The sequence below is a fragment of the Carassius auratus genome, unplaced genomic scaffold (assembly GCF_003368295.1).
Source record: "Carassius auratus strain Wakin unplaced genomic scaffold, ASM336829v1 scaf_tig00018317, whole genome shotgun sequence".
NCBI lineage: Eukaryota > Metazoa > Chordata > Actinopteri > Cypriniformes > Cyprinidae > Carassius > Carassius auratus.
In genome coordinates, this window is record NW_020524878.1 from 11,777 (window position 1) to 30,011 (window position 18,235).

Sequence of the window (18,235 nt, forward strand, 5' to 3'; positions counted from 1 at the left end):
GGCATCTTTACATATGCAAAGTCAATCAGATGACGACAAACCAATGGTGCATGCTGTATCTCAGTATCTCATTGGGGTTTCCAAAAAGCTTGCAGGGAACATTTTACATTATTGTTATTGAACATATTGTTAAAAAAATACTTTTGCTTTTTTGCCTTGTGCATGTTTTTGGGGTCTGTTGTTCCTAACATTCTTCAGAGGCTCAGATTAGACTTCCTACTACTACAGAGATCAGTCCTCTGCGTCCCTCACTAGCCTCAGCTGTGTTTTAATGAATGTATCTTATACACTGTGGTTTTACAGGATAACTCACCCTGCCATTACTTTTTCAAAGTTTGGATGGGAATGTTTCTAGAGTTCACGCTTATTGCAAATTAATAGTTACTTCCACCTGATCTATTTCGGGTTTTTTTTTTTTTTTTTGCATTGATGCATTTGTTAGATGCTTTTATCTAAAGCAGCTTTCCCCAAATTTGATCTGATTATAAATGCATATTCTGAAATATCAAGATATGTGGGAAAGGGGTTTCTATTTTATTCTCATATCTACCTAAACATTTTGTATGTCTAATAGACTGATAAACCTTAATTTGAAACCGCTTGCAGGCTTTTCTATAAACCTAAAATGTTGTTTTATGTTAGTTGAATTGTATGTTATGTAATTTCCAAAGCGGGTCTTCATTGTATGAACTCTTAAAATCTGGTTTGAGGGATTTATTCAGGAATGGTCCCGAGTGTTTGAGACACTTTGGGGCTGCTTTGCATTAACTGAAAGGGAGATGCACTCCGTAAATATTTACTTAATTGGGATGGATGGGATTTTTACTTTATTTCTTTTTTTCTTTCAGAAAAGAGGGTGTTTATTTCTACCTCATCGAAGTTTAAGCTGGGGCTTCAAATGGAGACTCAGGTTTTTGAGTAACTATTGGGAAGCCCCATATGACAGCACTGTTAATGTTTCTAGTTAAATTAGCGCTTGCTGTGCTTCATGTTTCTAATGCCTAGAAATAAATCTGAGACTAAAACCTTGTTAATTTACTGCACTAATAATAATAGACTATATCTCTTTTATGCATATTCTGAAATGGTTGTACAAGATAATACAGCAGCACACATCACCAATATACAATGTTTTATTTGCATTGCATGTTAGTTACTGCATTTTAAATGTCTGTACGGTGATCCGTTCCCTTTATAAATCCATCATAATCAGTACAGTTGACAATATTACTGCATTCAGGAAAACATACCATATAAAGAAAACAGTTATGAAATTAATTGGAAATGCTATAAAAATATGATTGTATACACAATTTCAGGTATTGCATCAGTGCATATTTAGCAGCATAGATGATGGCCACAAGGCACATAGTAAGTAGAAAAACAGTAACTTTAGTAATTAAAATTACGTCAAAATGAAACTTTCAGTGGTTATGTCCCTTGAGAAATAACAATATATGCCATTTCGATTCATACATGATTTACTAACTTTTCAACAGTACAAAATGTGAATTGGACCCAGAGTGAATTACAAAAAACTAAACGTGGAAGTCAAGCGAGATGCCAAGCGGCTTTCTACCAGACCAGCTAACTGGTTGTCTACAGATTGCAAAAGGGATTAGAACAAGCTGTACTGTATTTCACAATAAAAGCAACAATACAGACTTACTGTACAACTCAAAACCTCAGTAGTGAGTAGAAACATTGAGCTTGGTTAAACGTTTATCTTATACATACATTTGCAGGTAATAAAATATACTGTTAGATGGTGGTTTTATACTTAGCAAATTAAATGTGCATAACAATAAGTGCTTTAATTTTTCATTCATGCCAATATTCATAACAAACCCATTTGAAATTTAAATCTGGAACAGCAGCTCATAAACTGAGTTTTCAGTCCTGTTGAGATCACGTATTGGCTGAATTGGTCACATGACCATCATACTCAAACTTCATGGCACTGGAAGACTTTGTTTCTAGAGTCACTGTTAACAAGAGAGAGCTGAAGGATCCTGTGTCTCCGACGCGCCACAACGGCCTCCCCTCACTAAAGAGCTCGGTTGGATGCTGGGAGCTTGGCTTTTTGATAGCAGCGGCATCTTTGTGCCTTCAAACATCTGTCCGTTCATCTGCAAAAGCTTCTCAGGATGCTCTTCTGAGACTAGAGGCTCTCGGTCTTCCTCTTCTGAGATGGAAAACACGGGTACAGTGACGTGGTCATCCTCAACGCTTGATAGTTGACCTTTGACCTGCAGCTGGCTGGTATCTGAGAGCATGTTTGGGGTCGTAATTCCATTGGCTTGTCCTTTGGAGGACTCGGATGTGCCGGAGAGCAGGCCAAAGCAGGGAGCATTGAACCGTGAGCGTCTGAGGTTGATGGTGGAGTTGAGGCGTCGCTGGCGCTGGGCCGGTTCGGTCAGGGGGTAAGAGGCGTTACTCGTGAAGGAGTCGGACTGGCAGCTGTCGGCAGGATTGTGAAGAGGAGCATCAGATAGGACCTTTCCCCTTCCTGAGACTTTAGCTGTGCTTGGGAGTCCCTGAGTGCACAGTGTCATAGTTAAAAAAAAAACAGGAATAGGAATCCAAAAACATGTCTGGTGAGTTTTGAAATATTCACAAGATGTGAATCATATACCACAGATAAATTAAACACTGTTCCATACTTCAAAGTGAAACTTTCTGTAATGTGTGCATTTCATTAAAGACCGTATATATATTTTAATTTAATATATATTTTATCCAGTCTGTGGAAGAGCTTGCTATATGTTTTGAACCTGTACAATTACCTCAAAATGCAATAAATTACATACCCTCATCCTTTTATATCTCCGAGATTGATGAAAATAATATATTTCAAAAGATTTATCAATTGAATAATTCAAGGCCTAAGTATATATTTGGAATGGATATCACATTCATAAAAAAATATTGTGCTTGTTTGCTAAAGCCCTTGGTAAATTGGAAAACTTCTACTATAACCCTAATTTTTAAGGCAGGATCAGTGGATGAGGTTCAGAATTATAGACCAATTTCTATCCTCCCTGCAATTTCTACAATTTTGGAAAAGTTGGTGGTTGAACAACTTATCAACTCTAGAAAACCAAGATCTAGTTCACTCTAAACAGTTAGGTTTTAGGCCCAAGTATTCGCCAGAAATAGCAAACTGCTTTCTCTCAGAATTTGTTAAGGGAGCTAGATAATTGCAATGAAGTAGGTGCAGTGTTATTTTAGATCTCAAAAAGGCATTTGATATGGTGAATCATATATAAATTACATTTGTTTAGCTTCTCTCAGCAGGCAATTGATTGGTTTAGATCATATTTAGACTCTCGAGATCAGAGTGTTAAAATAAATCATAAGAAAACAATGAGATGGGTCTCCCTCAAGGGTCGATTTTGGGTCCGTTGTTGTCCTTATATGTCAGTGATTTACCAAATTTTTGTAAGCAGTCTAAATGTCAGTTATATGTAGATAACACAGTCATTAATGTATCGGCACAGACTCCACGCTTAGCTGCAGATATATTAGCAAATGTCATGACTGGTGTGTCACAGTTTGTCCTTGAATTGTTCAAAAACCGTATGTGTGTTTTTCAATTGGAAGGAAATTAGTGGTTTTATAATGAAGATCAATCAAAAGGGATTAGAAACAGTTAATTTATTATTTTAGATTCTCATTTGAAATTCGATGTGCATTTAAAGAGGCTGTGTAGAACAATCAGAATTAACTTGAATTGTTTTTACATGATCAGACCGTATATATCTCTGAAAGCAGCTAACTTATACATGCATGCAATGGTCTTTTCGCATTTATCTTATTGTATGTTTTTTTTTTTTACTTTTGCAATTTTTTTTTGTGTGATTATTGTTTAACTGTTGTTAAAAAGGCCTAACCAGGGACTGGGTCTGCAAATTTGCCTTTGGCTAGCTAAATATATGTGGAGGATAGGCTGCTTGAAATTGTAGCAATGTTATACTGTGTTGTCCCTTTTAAATAAACTAATAAATAAATATATTCAAATAAAAATATATATATATACAAACACTCAGAAAAAAGGTACAAAAGCTTTTTCTGAGAGTGCAGTATATACAGAATGTATTCATTTATTTTTAACAAATTTTGCATTTGCAAAAAAAAATCATAAAAAGCAGTCTTTAAATATTTCACTAATGAACTTTTAATCATATTTTTGTGTGCTAAATGTGATAAAATGCCTTCTGCATCAATACTCACACTGTCCACCAGCTTGGTGAATGGGCTGGTAGAGTTCCAGCTGCACCATTTCTTATGGAGTTGAGGAAGAGGAGGAAGGAGATCCTGGAAGGTTCGGACACTCCATGCTCGTGGTCGTGTGCTGTTTGTCGATCCGACCTGGCTGCTCTTTGTCACAGACGTTGACGTTTGGTCAGGATTCGACCAGTCAAAGGGACGGCTGGGTCCCGTGTCACTGTGCCTCAGAAAACGCTCTCGTTGCTATAAAAGACAGAGCTAATTTAGGACAAGTAGATCCTGTACAACTGACAAACACTGAAAAAAAAAAAACTCTCAGCTGAAAATCTCTCTTACGATGGCATTTTAGTGCCACGTTGAAAAAAAAAAAATTCAAAAATTACGAGAATAAAGTCGTAATATTTGAGAATAAAGTCAAAATGTTTCGAGAATAAAGTTGTAATAGGCCTACTATGAGAATAAAGTCGAAATATTATGAGAAAGACGAAATATTATGAGAATAAAGTTTAAATGTTTCGAAAATAAAGTCATAATAGGCCTACTACGAGAATAAAGTTGAAATATTATGAAATTAAGGTCAAAATATTATGAGAATAAAGTGGAATGTTTCAAGAATAAAGTCGTAATATTACGAGAATAAATTGAAATGTTTAGAGAATAAAGTCGTAATAGGCCTAATATGTGAATAAAGTCTAAATATTATAAGAAAAAGGCAAAATATTCCGAGAATAAATGTAAAATGTTTCGAGAATAAAGTAATAATATGCCTACTACAAGAATAAAGTCAAAATCTTATGTGAATAAAATTGAAATGTTTCAAGTATAAAGTCGTAATAGGCCTACTACGAGAATAAAGTCAAAATATTACGAGAATAAATTAAACTGTTTCAAGAATAATGTCGTAATATTACGGGAATAAGTTGAAATGTTTCGAGAATAAAGTCATAATAGGCCTACTACGAGAATAAAGTCAAAATATTATGTGAATAAAGTTTAAATGTTTTGAGAATAAAGTTGTAATAGGCCTACTACGAGAATAAAGTCGAAATATTACGAGAATAAAGTGGAATATTTAGAGAATAAAGTCGTAATTTTACTAGAATAAGTTGAAATGTTTTCGGAATAAAGTCATAATAGGCCTACTACGAGAATAAAGTCGAAATATTACGAAATTAAAGTCGTAATATTACGAGAATAAGCTGAAATGTTTCAAGAATAAAGTCGTAATAGGCCTACTACGAGAATAAAGTCAAAATATTATGTGAATAAAGTTGAAATGTTTCAAGAATTTTATTTTTTTTATTCGAGAATAAAGTCATAATAGGCCTACTATGAGAATAAAGTCGAAATATTACAAGAATAAAGTAAAAAAATGACGAGATTAAAGTCGAAATATTACGAGAATAAAGCAGCGATAAATACAGCAACCTGATCATTAAAGAGATTGAAAAACAAATTACTTTAAGACACATAATTTGTGTTTCGCTATAAAACTGATTTTGAAAGCTGAGACATTAAAAGTAGATCTATCAAAAGCACGAATCTTATTGCTTTAAGGTGACTGGCGCACTACAAATAACAAATGCAATGGAAGATATGAAATATTATTTCCAAGCATACTGTCCCCGCGAGTATGACACATGATATGATTTCTGCTAATTCCACATATATTTGTGGAGTATTAAATAAGAGAGCTACAGTGCTCCCCGAAGGAATGTCGATTGGGTGTGTGAGCTGATGTTAAGATAAAAAGTGCTTCCTGCTCAGTCTGTTAATAAATAGCATATTCTTGATATTAAGCTGTTTCCGCGAGTCAAAATGTACTCTTCCTCATTCCAGTAAAATGATGCAACAATATTCAAATCAATTCTGGTGGCCTGCAACTTCTCCCAGTGCTCTCAATCTGGGACATTTACTTGTGCAATAAAGGCCTACTCTCAAAATAATATAACTTTAATTTCTACGATTTAAATCCTTGAAAAATTTTGACTTTATTCTCAGAATATTTCGACTTTATTCTCGAAGTATTTCAACTTTATTCTCGTAATATTGCGACTTTATTCACAAAATAGTTTTTTCAACGTGGCACTGAAATGCGTACTTTCGTCAACATAACTGCATCCTAAAAAACTAATAAAAAACAACAACTTTGCTTTCACTTTCTTTAATCCCTCCCTATCTAGCTTGTTCTAATCTGAACAGTGTCTCAAACTTTATATTATAAACACCTCCTGTTTTTATTTGCCTCTTTATGATGAATTGTTTGTTGTAAAACCTCAACCACAAGTCACTTTGGATAAAAGTGTCTGCTAAATGAATAAATGTAAATGTATATAAATGCTGTTTGCAAGGATGCATTCAATTGATAAAACATGACAATAAAAGACCAAATATTTCCATTTCAAATAAATGCTATTAATGGCTGCTGAAAATTAAGTTTTGCCAACACAAATAAATAAATAATATAGTAATTAAGTATATTTCACAATATTACTGATTTTACTGTATTGTTGATTAAATTGTTATTCAGATTTAAATTTAGCAGATGCTTTTATCCCAAGCGACATACAATTGGGTTATAACAAGAAAAAAAAAAAAAAAAAAAAAACGAAATAAACACAAAATACACCAAAAAGGGAAATCTTCAAAACAAAAACAAAAAAAGGTGAAATTACAAATATTTGAGTAAACAGGAATCCATTAACATTGCACAATATAATCTATAATACCACTGTTATTAGCTTGATAATACAATTAATTAGGAAAGAAAGCGGCTTACAAAGTTCCCCCACTGGACCCATTCAGAAACAAAATAATTTGAACTTCATAAATGACTCAAAGGTGCTAGAAATTCAATTTTATAATGAATAAACTTGCATCAGTGTAAAACTAATAAATGTGAGAATTTGGCTTGGATTTCATGCTTTCAGGGAAGTCAGGGAAGCTATATCCAGAGAGACAAGCTGTGTTTAACAGTCCTCACACATGATCTCCAACAGCTCCCTGTGTCTTAATGAATGAATAATGCATTATATAGTGCTTTATTGTGTATTGTTGTAGTGCTTTACAATCATATGGAGGGTCTCTCCTCAACCACCTCATCTAGAGTTTATCAAGTATTATTCTGGATTTAATCTTGAGCTGTTCTGGCACGGTTTCATATTTTTAACCAAAAACAATACCAAACTGTCCGGTTGAGGGGTAAAGGCTAAAATAAAAAGGATAAGAAACTACAGTGACAAACGGCGAGCAGAAACTCAGCTGGACACCAGAGATGCAGGTTTCTGATTCTTCTCAAACCTCCTCGGATGGCACAGCTTGGCAAACTTTTCAAGCCACATTTCAGAGCCAAAGCAGCATGGACCACACAATTGCACAGAAGCACACAGAGCTGTGCTGGGAAATTGGCTACAGGCGCATAGCATTCATTAGTCAGAGCTATTAGCGGGCCAGCTCCCCTCCGGCTGCCAGAGTCTCTAGTGAAGAGCTGCTTCTCTGAACATCAGCACACACCATGAAGCTTGGCCTCCATCAGAGCACTACACCGCTCCAGCTATTCAAGCTGAATACAACTGGACACTTGAAACCACAAAGCCAAAGTAAACAGAGTATCTCTTATAGTACTAGGAGAGCAATAGAAGCGCCATTTTTATAATAAAAATATAAACTTAAAGATAGTAGAGTGACCCTCAAAATATTTGGACACATTGCATCAGACGACAAACTAACAAACCATGTGACATCTGCAAAAAAAAAAAAAAATGTGCTGGACATTTTTTCAAAACAAATTTCACTTGAAATCAATTAATTAAACTTTACTTTGTGATTTCATTGTGGATGTATGAAATCAGTTTCCCTCACCGTTCCTAATGAGAAACTTTTATAACTTTTAGAAACTTTTTTTTTTGCACATCTGGAAAAAATAATTTGTTGTTACTGTAGTACATTTAAAAAGAAATATAAAACAAAATTTAAATAGAGAAATGAAGATGAGAATGAAAAATAAATAATATAAGACATGCATAAAGATAATAAGTGTGGGCATTCTAATGTAATAAAAAAATATAAAAATAATGTTAAAAAAGGCTTAAATCCAAGTTTAAATACCTAATGTTTTCTAAACTTAAATTTCATGAAATATTCTGCTGGAAAGCGTGCTTGTTTTTTTGTTTTTCTCAAATAAAAGCTACTGGTTTTAATATTTTGTGGTTTAATGTGAACAAATATTACACAAATACATTCAAAATTTTCTCTCTTGTTAAGAATTTTTTTATTTTATTTATATTTTTAAGAACCAAGTCAGTATATTAGATTCCAGATAGATCATGTGACACTGAAGATTGGAGTAATAACTTTGGAAAATTCAGCTTTGCCACAGGAATGAATTGCATTTTAAAATATATATTTTCAAAAACTATGTCACAATATTATTGTTTTTCACCCTATACCTTTGAATGGTAGTGTATGTATAAAATATAGCAACGTTTCTCATCCATTTCTGAATGTAGCTCTGCACAGAAGAATCAAATACTCACAGTATGTGGAGAGAAGGGAAGATGGGCTGAGATGGGTGCAGAGGCGATGACGAAAACCTCATCTGTGCCTACTTCTAATTCAGTCAGACCACTGGAGAACTGTTCTAGAGCAGCCTTCTCGGACATGTCACATGCTCCTTTTACTGAAGACCCTTCAGAGCACAAAACAGTGATCGTATGGAATGTCATTTTGTAAAAATGGCTTTAAATACTTCAGGTTAAGCTTAATATGTCTTAAGCTTTTAATTAAAAACTAATTTCCCTCTTAAGTGCCCCTTTACTGCATTAAGGTCTTGACTTCTCATTATGATATTGTGACTTCATATATTCGTTTTTAAGAAGAACATTAATTCTTTTTTTTATTATTATTCATTACACACTAAACTTTTTTTCCTGATTTTATATGCATAGTTTCTACAGAAACTATACCATTTGTGTCCCCATTTACTGGGAAACCTCACATAATTTTCACATTATTATTATTATTATTATTATTATTATTGCACATATACATTTGCATTAAAAAAAATTAAGGTTCAAAATGCACCTTCTGTTGTTTCAGTAGAGACATCTAAAACAAATTGCATTATATTGCCTCACGTCTGTTTTTAAATAGATTGTTATTTATTTACATTGTTTATACTGAAAAATGTTTCATTTAAGATCAAAAAACTTATTTTAACAATTATATCATTTTATAATTATTTCCTTGTGCTTTTGAACACAGGAGGAAATTCATTTTTCTGCAAACTTCATCATAATGTAGCTCTGGTAGTCTTGTTATACTGTTCCTGAATTACAGTTATTTAGCCTGGGTCTGTTTCTAGAAAACACTAATTAATCTCAATGTATAGGTACAGAAAAGGGACAAAATATAATGAACTTCACAACTCCACAACTTCACAAAAATAAAAAGAGACACTGAGCACCTGTATGGGACAGCCTGCGGTTGAGGGGAAGGTTGTTGTTGTCGTTCACTGTTCTCAGCTGCTGCTCCAAGTGATTGGGAGAAACCATCTGCAGTTCACTCACATCAGCCGCTGAATTTAGCACTCCTTCTGGAACCTACAACATAATACTTCACTTTATTTCTAAACGAGCTACCAAAATAATCACTCGCCAAAGCACAAGATGACAGCACAAAATCACTGTGCATTCACATTTTCTGTGAGAGCTCAAGTCTGCTTTTCTACACACACATTATTTTTTCCACAAGGAATCATTTTTCAAATTTAAATAATAAATCTTTAAATAATTAATATGCAATTTTCTGTATACAAAATACATTTTAATTATTTCAGTTTCATGCCCAATATGCATCATTTATGGATGGTGCATTTAATCAATTAACTCTACATTGCCAAGTGTGGGGAAACATTTTGAACCCTCCTCATCTTTCACAAAGGTGGGGTCCATCTGTAAGAAGATCATATGATGACTGTTTACCTCTGAGCTGACGGAAGAGGAAGCATTAGCTCTCTTTGCGCACAGTTTCGGCCTGGGAGAACAACAGAACACAAGTAACATCATCTTGTTGGCTTTTAATCACTGTTATCGGTAATTAGGTGGTCCATTAAATAACTGTTTACTTCTCTAGGTTCCCCGTGTAAACAGAAACAATGAAAGGCATTGGGGGAAAAATAACCTCCGCTCAATAACTTCATAAATCAGTTCTGTGAGTGTCAAAAGAGACGCTGTTTATTCCCACTAGGACCAACTAAGAATGAATCTTACATGATGTATTCTTTGAAATATCATGCCTGTGTTTTAAGAAACAATCGAAACATCTTTGTGGACAATGGTCTCTCATTTTCTCTATTCTACCCTTATATATTTCTTCCGCTTTGTTTTCTTTGTATTGTGTGACTGCACCTCACTTTTGTGCATTTAGTTTAATGCCAGGTGCAGCACCATGAACGTGCACAAGTATGAATAGTGTTTTAACATCAAAGTGTTTCCCAAATAGGAGAAGAAAGACTTGATTTAAGCTGCCAACAATGGTGAAAAATACCTCCAGCTGTGTCAACACCAACTTGATTTACGCTGTCACGGACATGGTACAGTGTATGTCACATACTAACTCTAAAGTGAAATATCTGTGACACTGATAGCAGGTTATGGACTGTGAGCGAGAAAATGAAAGGTTGCGTGATATTTTTTTGGAAGCTGATATGTTTTATCACAATTGTTTGAAAATTGGAAAGTTCAACAGAAAAGCACTTATTTGACTTAAAAATCTTTTGTGGCATAAAATGTCACTTTTGATCAACTTAATGCATACCTACTGAAATAATTATTATATCTTAAAGTCTCACTGACCCCAAACTTTTAAACAGTAGTGTACAGTATATAAGTGTTCTGTACACTACTGTTGAAAAGTTTGGGGTCAGTAAGACTTTAAGATATAATTATTTCAGCAGGTATGCAATAAGTTGATCAATATATATATAAATGCAGATATACACATGTCCACCACTGGTTCGCCTAGCAACTCTTAAGTCAGGTAAGTTTGCATGGCGACTGCATGGGATTTTCTGCAATTTAAAATCAACTTTAAATAAATCTCTGCATCTATAGAAGAAACATCCTTACCTGAAAATCACACAGAGGATACCAGCAAGGGCCACAGCAAAAACAACTGTCCCACTTACAGCACCGAGCAGTACAACACCAGTTCTGCTGTCGGAGGTCAATAGCGATCTCTGACGTTCGCTTGTTGCTGCTTGAGTTTGATTCTGATAATGAAAAAGAAGAGCGAAACCACGGCCCCAGTGGGTAGTGGTAATCAACTCCATAATGACCTCAACCATGTCATCATCAGATCCAAACACTAACTGGCTGCTAGAAGGCCGTCTAGAGCCGCAGAATCGTGAGGAGAAGGTGATGAGATCTGATATGTAGAGAACATCATGGGGACAGGCGTCAAACGAAGGTGACTGGGTCTCACGAATCACAGTGTCACCTGCTTCTGTGGCCATTCGTGGGCTTGACGAGATAAAGTCAACGGATGATCTTGATGCCTGAGATGAAATCGAATTTCTGTTTTCAACTGGAAGAGATGCTTGTGCATCGGAAAGCATTTTGTCAGAATTGGAAACTTTGGTCATCTCCATTTTGGTGGACTGTTCTTGGATCACCACTTGCTTGACGTCCTCTCGGAGTGCGGACTGGGGTTCTTTTGGACTTCCGAGGCTTTTCGATGCCAGCGTGCCACCTTCGTCCGGTACCTCGTCCACAACGGCACTGTCGTGACTCTCAAAGACATCAAAATCAAACATCTCCATGATCAGCTGGTGACCAACAGGTACAAAGAACTGCCACACACAGTGAGTTCCAGATGAATAGTTATATGGGAAGCCAGGGGACAGAACGAGGCCCTGCACATCCACAACATCCACCTTGGCTCCACAATCAAAGTAAACCTAGAGAACAAAGACAAAAAAGCATCAGATGCATTTCCACGGTCACATTCTGAAACTAAATTATGATTGAGTCAGGACCATGAGACCTAGTTCATGTACATTTATTGTGACAGAATATTTTACTCCTATCCAAACTTAAAAGATCATCTAATTAAAATCATACAAACTTCAGGTTTTTGGAGCAGGTTCTTGATTTTTCGAACCTCGCGTTTCACAATAAGTGTTTTTTTTTTCTTTTCTTTTTTTAACTGGGTCAGTTTTTTCCCCTTAGTATGTCAGCAAATGTTACAAGTGTGGGAGCCCTGAACTTTGAGCTCCTAAAAGTCATGGAATCATGTAATTATTTTATTTACAACTATTGTAATTCCTTTTTTTTACAGAAAGTAAAAGTGCTAAGAGATTTAAATAAGTTTTGAAAATAAAATTAGTGCATAGAGCCCTATAGCAAAAAACAAAACAAAAAAGTTGTAAATATTTAAAATACATTTATTTTATAGTTCAAAATATCCTACATTCATGTATTTACTGACATATCACTCAAGACTTACTGAAATATTGACATTAAAAAAATGACCTATTATTGCTCTTTTGTTGGTTTTGATTTCTTCTGTTTTCCTCATTTGTAAGTCGCTTCGGATAAAAGTGTTTGCTTAAATGACTAAAAGTAAATCATTAAACTTAATTAAAAAATACTACTTGTGCACAATGCACATTTCTTAATATAAATCCTAAATTGTGTTTTAATGTCACTATTGATGAGGATTGTGTGATCTTTGAATAATATTGGTCTTTAGAAACAAAATATTTAAAGTGCCTAAAGTTTACTTGGAACATTTCCACTTTAACTTAATCAAATATACTTCAGTTCATCTTTAGTTGGACTTCAGCACTATACTTTCACACAATTAAAGTGCATTATGCACAACATTTAGCTGACTTAAATTATACAAGTATAACCTTTTAGTATACTAAAAGTACAATTGCAGGTTATGTTTATTAAGTACATAAATATGTAAATGTATTTTTATTATAATTAGCATGAAATAAATGTAATTAGTAGACCTATATTTATTTTACATTGTGGAGGCATTTAAATATTATTTTGGAAAATGGAGGGCCTTGGCCTCAAGATGTAAATTAAATGTAAAAACAATTTTAAAAATTTTAATTAAATTAAAATGTATGCATTTAGCAGACGCTTTTATCCAAAGTGACATACAGTACAGTGCATTCAGGCTAACATTTTTTACCTAACATGTGCAGGTAAAAAAGTCGGAACAAAGCAATAAAAACTAATATAACAATCCTCCTATTATAAAAAATGAAAATATGCACATTATATTAAAATCACTTTCATGTGGAGGTCAAAGAGTTGCATGACGCCTGGGTGAAAGGTGGTTTGACTTTATTGCAGCACATTTAAAGATAACACGGTAGCAAAGGAAAGACAGTGATTACCAATGATGAACATTTTTTGCATGACTTGAATTTAGATTAAGATAAACATGCTCAAACTAAATTACAATTCATGTAATAGCAGTGGAGACTGTTGAAGATAATTCTTCCCAGAACCCGCGCTCCAGGGGTTAGTGCTACAGTCCTAAATCATCTTAATAGGCTGTGGTTGTTCTAGCATCGAAAGTTCAAGAGGATGGCATGAGTTCAACAAACCAATGGGAAAGTCTTTGGCGCTGCTCTGTTTCATTCGACGCAACATTAAACATAGGTAAACAATTTTGGCAGTCATAGCTGCACTAACGGTAAGTCGCTAGATTCTAGAAACCTACTGTACGTAAAGCATTGCCCTAATTTGATCGTTTCAGAGCAATAATAACAGACAGCTGTGAAAGAAACCCGGCGAGCAACAAACAAAATGTTCTGTTCAGAAAATTAGCTTCAGTCTGCCTCTCCCAAACTGAACTATTCAACCTTTCCTCCTTCAACGGGTATCAAAGCTGGATATGTTGGCTGCTCTGCTAACCTCAGGGAGGTATTCCTTCAGACATGCTGTTTGTAATATCTCACAGGTGTCCAGGATGAGGGGACCTCGGTATAATTGGAGGCAGATGGAAATCGGGGCTATACCACTCCAAACAAGAGCTTGGCAGGGGTCTGTTTGTTTATTGGGTTTCCTGCTGGCACTGGTTCTGGACTGTGGGAGGGAATAAATGAACTGCAAGACCTCAACAATGCCAGACAGGTAACAAGCCTAGCCTCAAGTGACGGCATTATGTGACAAAGAAGTGAAATTAAAGATGAAAAGGAGTGGGTTTACTTTCTAAAGACACATTCCAAGACGTATTGTCATGATTTATTAGTCGACAAGAAATGCTTGATTATCTTTCATGAAAATTGAAAAAACACGCACTGCCTCTGAAACGACTTTCCTTTTCAGCTGACATTGCCAGGGAAGGAAAATAAATGATGTTAGCCAATAGCCAAATATGACATACAGTAACTAGGCACAGATGTAGATTTTAAAATCTTGCCTTGACACAGCATTTTAATGTTGGTTCATATAATAAAGGCAGTAATGATTGTATATATATAAAAAAAAGGATATTATAAGGATTTTAACGATAATTGAGAAAGCATCACTTATTGAGGGTACATTTGGCTTGCAGAATCCTCATTTTAGTACTGAGAAATTAGAGGGTCAAATAAACATCAGATCTTATCATTTTCACCCTCACGCCAATTGATTGCAAACACTTTCATATCTGGATTGATTCAGATATGTACAGTAACATCCAAGTTTCACAATCTGATGGATAAAATCAATAAAACCAATTACTGATGGATAAACTCAAGTCACCGCATATTTTCACATTTAATAAAAAAATCTTGCAGTATATGTAAAAAGGCGTGCGAAAGTTTGTGAACCCCTTGTAAAATCGGTGAAAATATGAATCATTTTCACAAAATAAGAGAGATCATACTAAATATTTTCCTGAGTAAGATATTTTAAATAAAAGATGTTTACATATAGTCCACAAGACAAAAATATATCTGAAATTATTAAAATTACTCCTTGGTTCTCAATACTATGTGCTGTTACCTGATGATCCTCGACTGTCTTTCTGTTTTGTGATGGTTGTGCTTGAGTCCCTTGTTTGTTCTGAACAGTTGAAACTGAGCAGCGTTCTTCAGAAAAATCCTCCAGTTCCTGCAGATTTTTCAGTTTTCCAGCATTTCTGTGTATTTGAACCATTTCCAGCAGTGACTGTATGATTTTGAGACCCATCTTTTCACACTGAGGACAATTGAAAGACTCAACTATTTAAAAAGGTTCAAACATTCACTGGTGCTCCAGAAGGAAACACATGCATTAAGAACCCTGGATTGAAAACTTTTGGAATTTGAAGATTAAAGTAAATTATACTTAATTTGTGTTCCAGGAAAATTTTACGTATCTTCTATTGCTTCCGAAGGTAAGAACTAAATGAAAAAAAAAAGATATTTAAAAAAAAAAAAAAGAAAAATTTGGACATCTTCATCCTGTTCAAAAGTTTTCACGCCCTGGTTCTTAATGCATCGTTTTCCTTTTGGAGCTTCAGTGAACGTTTGAACCTTTTTTAATAGTTGTGTTTCAGTCCCTCAGTTGTCCTGAAAAGATGTATCTCAAAATCATACAGTCACCACTGGAAAGGGTTCAAATACACAAAAATTCTGGAAAACCGAATAATCTGAAGGATTTTTTCTGAAGAACAGCGCTCAGTTTAACTGTTCAGAACAAACAAGAAACTCATGACCAACCATAACAAAACAGACAAACAGTCATGGAAAAGTTTTCACGGCTGTAACTCAAGATGTGTACTATAATAAACTTAAATGGTACACATTTTCAGTGGTCAAAAACTAAATGTGGTTCAGCTGATATTTTTTTTTTCTTTTAAACAGGAATGTTGAAACTAGAAATATATCTTCTGGAGAGATCATACCTGTCTGAGTGCTATAAATAAAAAATTTCCAAACTCATAAAAAAATGCAAGTTATCACAATATGAAACTTTTTATCTGGGGTGTTAATTTTAAGGCCCTATATGGTTCAATTTCAATACAGCTCCATTTTCAAATTGTTGAATTCACCTATTATACCATTGGGTCGAAAACCAAATGTGAGTAATACTCATTGTGATTAAAGAATAATGTTCATTCATGACATATATATTGTTATTATAACATTTTGCCTTTTCATCATGTATGTTTGTCTTTCTTTCTTCAGAAAAAATGAATAAAAGATACCACATAATCATACAGCTATGTGTTTGTGCCCCAACCCACTTAAAAAAAAAAAAAACGTTGTTGGAGGACAAAAGCAAGATTAGTGCAAAAGTTGAAATGGAAAAGGCCACTGTAAATAATGTCAGCTTTATAAAGTCCAAGTAAGTTTTGTCTTCACAGTGCCTTATTTCTTCTGCATACTCTGATTCTCACCCTACGTTTCTCTTCATTCAGGCCATTTATCAAACTCAGATCTGTTGGTCAAAGCCTGAGTTTACCTCAGGTTCATGTGCTACTACACTAATAATTGCATGCCTGACATTTGATCCGGTCAAATGCCACTCACTGCGGAGTTGTAAAGTAAGCCGATTTCAGACTAGCACAACAGGAAAGTTGAACAATGCCGATAAATCTGAGAGACAAAGAGCAAATGGAACAAGAGGTGAAAAAAGGTTCAAGACAAGCATGTAGATGCAGTTGGTCAAGGTCCATGTTTCCATGACCGTCCATGCTAAAGAGGTTTGTGATTCAACCAAATCACCCATCTGCCCTTAGAAAACCATTTGGTGCAACAAGTCCAACAGGATCAAGCATACTTCCAAAAGACAACAAAAAAGAAAACTTTGGCAGTGATTTGCAAGATTTCTGTAAGTACCGCCCTCTCTCTCTCCCAAACAAATGGAATTGGGTCATTACCGTGGCTCTGCCATAATACTGGACTATCTGCTGGATAGGGTAGTGTACCATGCATGGTAGACTTCACATGAATGGCGTCCAAAGTACCACAGTGTGGAATAGGAAATGGGACATTCTTATAATGCCAAACATCCCAGCTCTGTTACATCATCGTCCCGCACTGGCATGGCGTAATTAGTAAAGTTGTCTTTTTCTCCCACAGGGGACATTGGAAGGCTTTGGTGTTTGGTTATATAGCATTTTAATGAAACTAGGGGTAATAAGGAGGAGGGCATTTACATAAGGTCCCGCTGGTTATCGCGCCCCAGTTGTGCTAAATCAAAAGAGGATAGCTGACGACCCCCTTCCTCCTCTGCCAATCACTCAAGCCAATATACACTTGAATACTTAAGTCATTCACTAGTCAGTGAGTATCATTTTAAAAAATCCATGTCTTTTAAAGTCGACATCAAACATCACAATGGATCAACGGATGATCATGGTTCAATCTGTCAAAAAACTTCTTCTTTTTTTTAACTCCGAGGGCAATGCACACTGCTTTGAAAGCCTAAAGATTTAGCAGTTCAAGCATGGTAACTTTGCTGGGAATCAAACTTATAATGTTGGCATGCTACATTAGATTGCAATTCTCTACTGCTTGAGCTTCAACGAATGCACACAAACAGAAACATAAAAAAAAAATAGTTACAATACAGTTTATAATAATCATATATTTTAAAGAAAATTTATAAATAGTTTACAGATTTTAAAGACATATGGTCTCATGTTTGTTTTTATGTGTGAGAGAAGTATTAATGTTAAATGTTTGTTTTTACTGATTTCTTTTTTTTTTTTTTTTTTTTGAGTGAATTGTAAATCCAAATTTTGAAGAGAACAATGACTAGGAGGGAAGTAGCCCTCCACAACCCAATGAAATCACGTTCAAGTCTGAAACACAGCAAAAGATCAAAAGTTTCCCTCTACATTTTGTTAAAATTAAAGAAAAAAAAAACTAAGAACTCAAACTCAAGAAAAAGTGTAATGTCATCCTTTTACTTGCCACTTACCTTTCTTTACTATTATTTCACCTATCAACTGCAATTTTAAATAGCACAGCATGACTTATATCAATATGAAACATAAAGGTAAC

At 34.8% G+C, this 18,235-nt stretch overlaps 1 protein-coding gene across 1 annotated transcript; it reads right to left on the reverse strand.

Moving 5' to 3' along the window:
* Positions 1–1,145: 1,145 nt before the first annotated feature.
* Positions 1,146–17,273, reverse strand: LOC113076016 (uncharacterized). The gene is made up of 7 exons (XM_026248663.1): positions 17,253–17,273; positions 11,358–12,187; positions 10,212–10,263; positions 9,695–9,830; positions 8,766–8,917; positions 4,234–4,473; positions 1,146–2,537 (listed from the first exon to the last, which is right to left on the reverse strand). Exons 1-7 carry the CDS (start codon positions 17,271–17,273, stop codon positions 1,989–1,991), a joined length of 1,980 nt encoding a protein of 659 aa, XP_026104448.1. The 3' UTR covers positions 1,146–1,988.
* Positions 17,274–18,235: the final 962 nt, after the last annotated feature.

Excerpts from the sequence above, each read along its gene's own strand:
- LOC113076016 (XM_026248663.1), bottom strand. The coding sequence starts at position 17,273 with ATGCCAGTGCGGGACGATGAT. Across the intron at positions 10,264-11,357 it reads ATCCTCTGTGTGATTTTCAG|GCCGAAACTGTGCGCAAAGA; the intron begins GTAAGGATGTTT and ends TTGTTCTCCCAG. Across the intron at positions 4,474-8,765 it reads TTCCCTTCTCTCCACATACT|CAACGAGAGCGTTTTCTGAG; the intron begins GTGAGTATTTGA and ends TGTCTTTTATAG.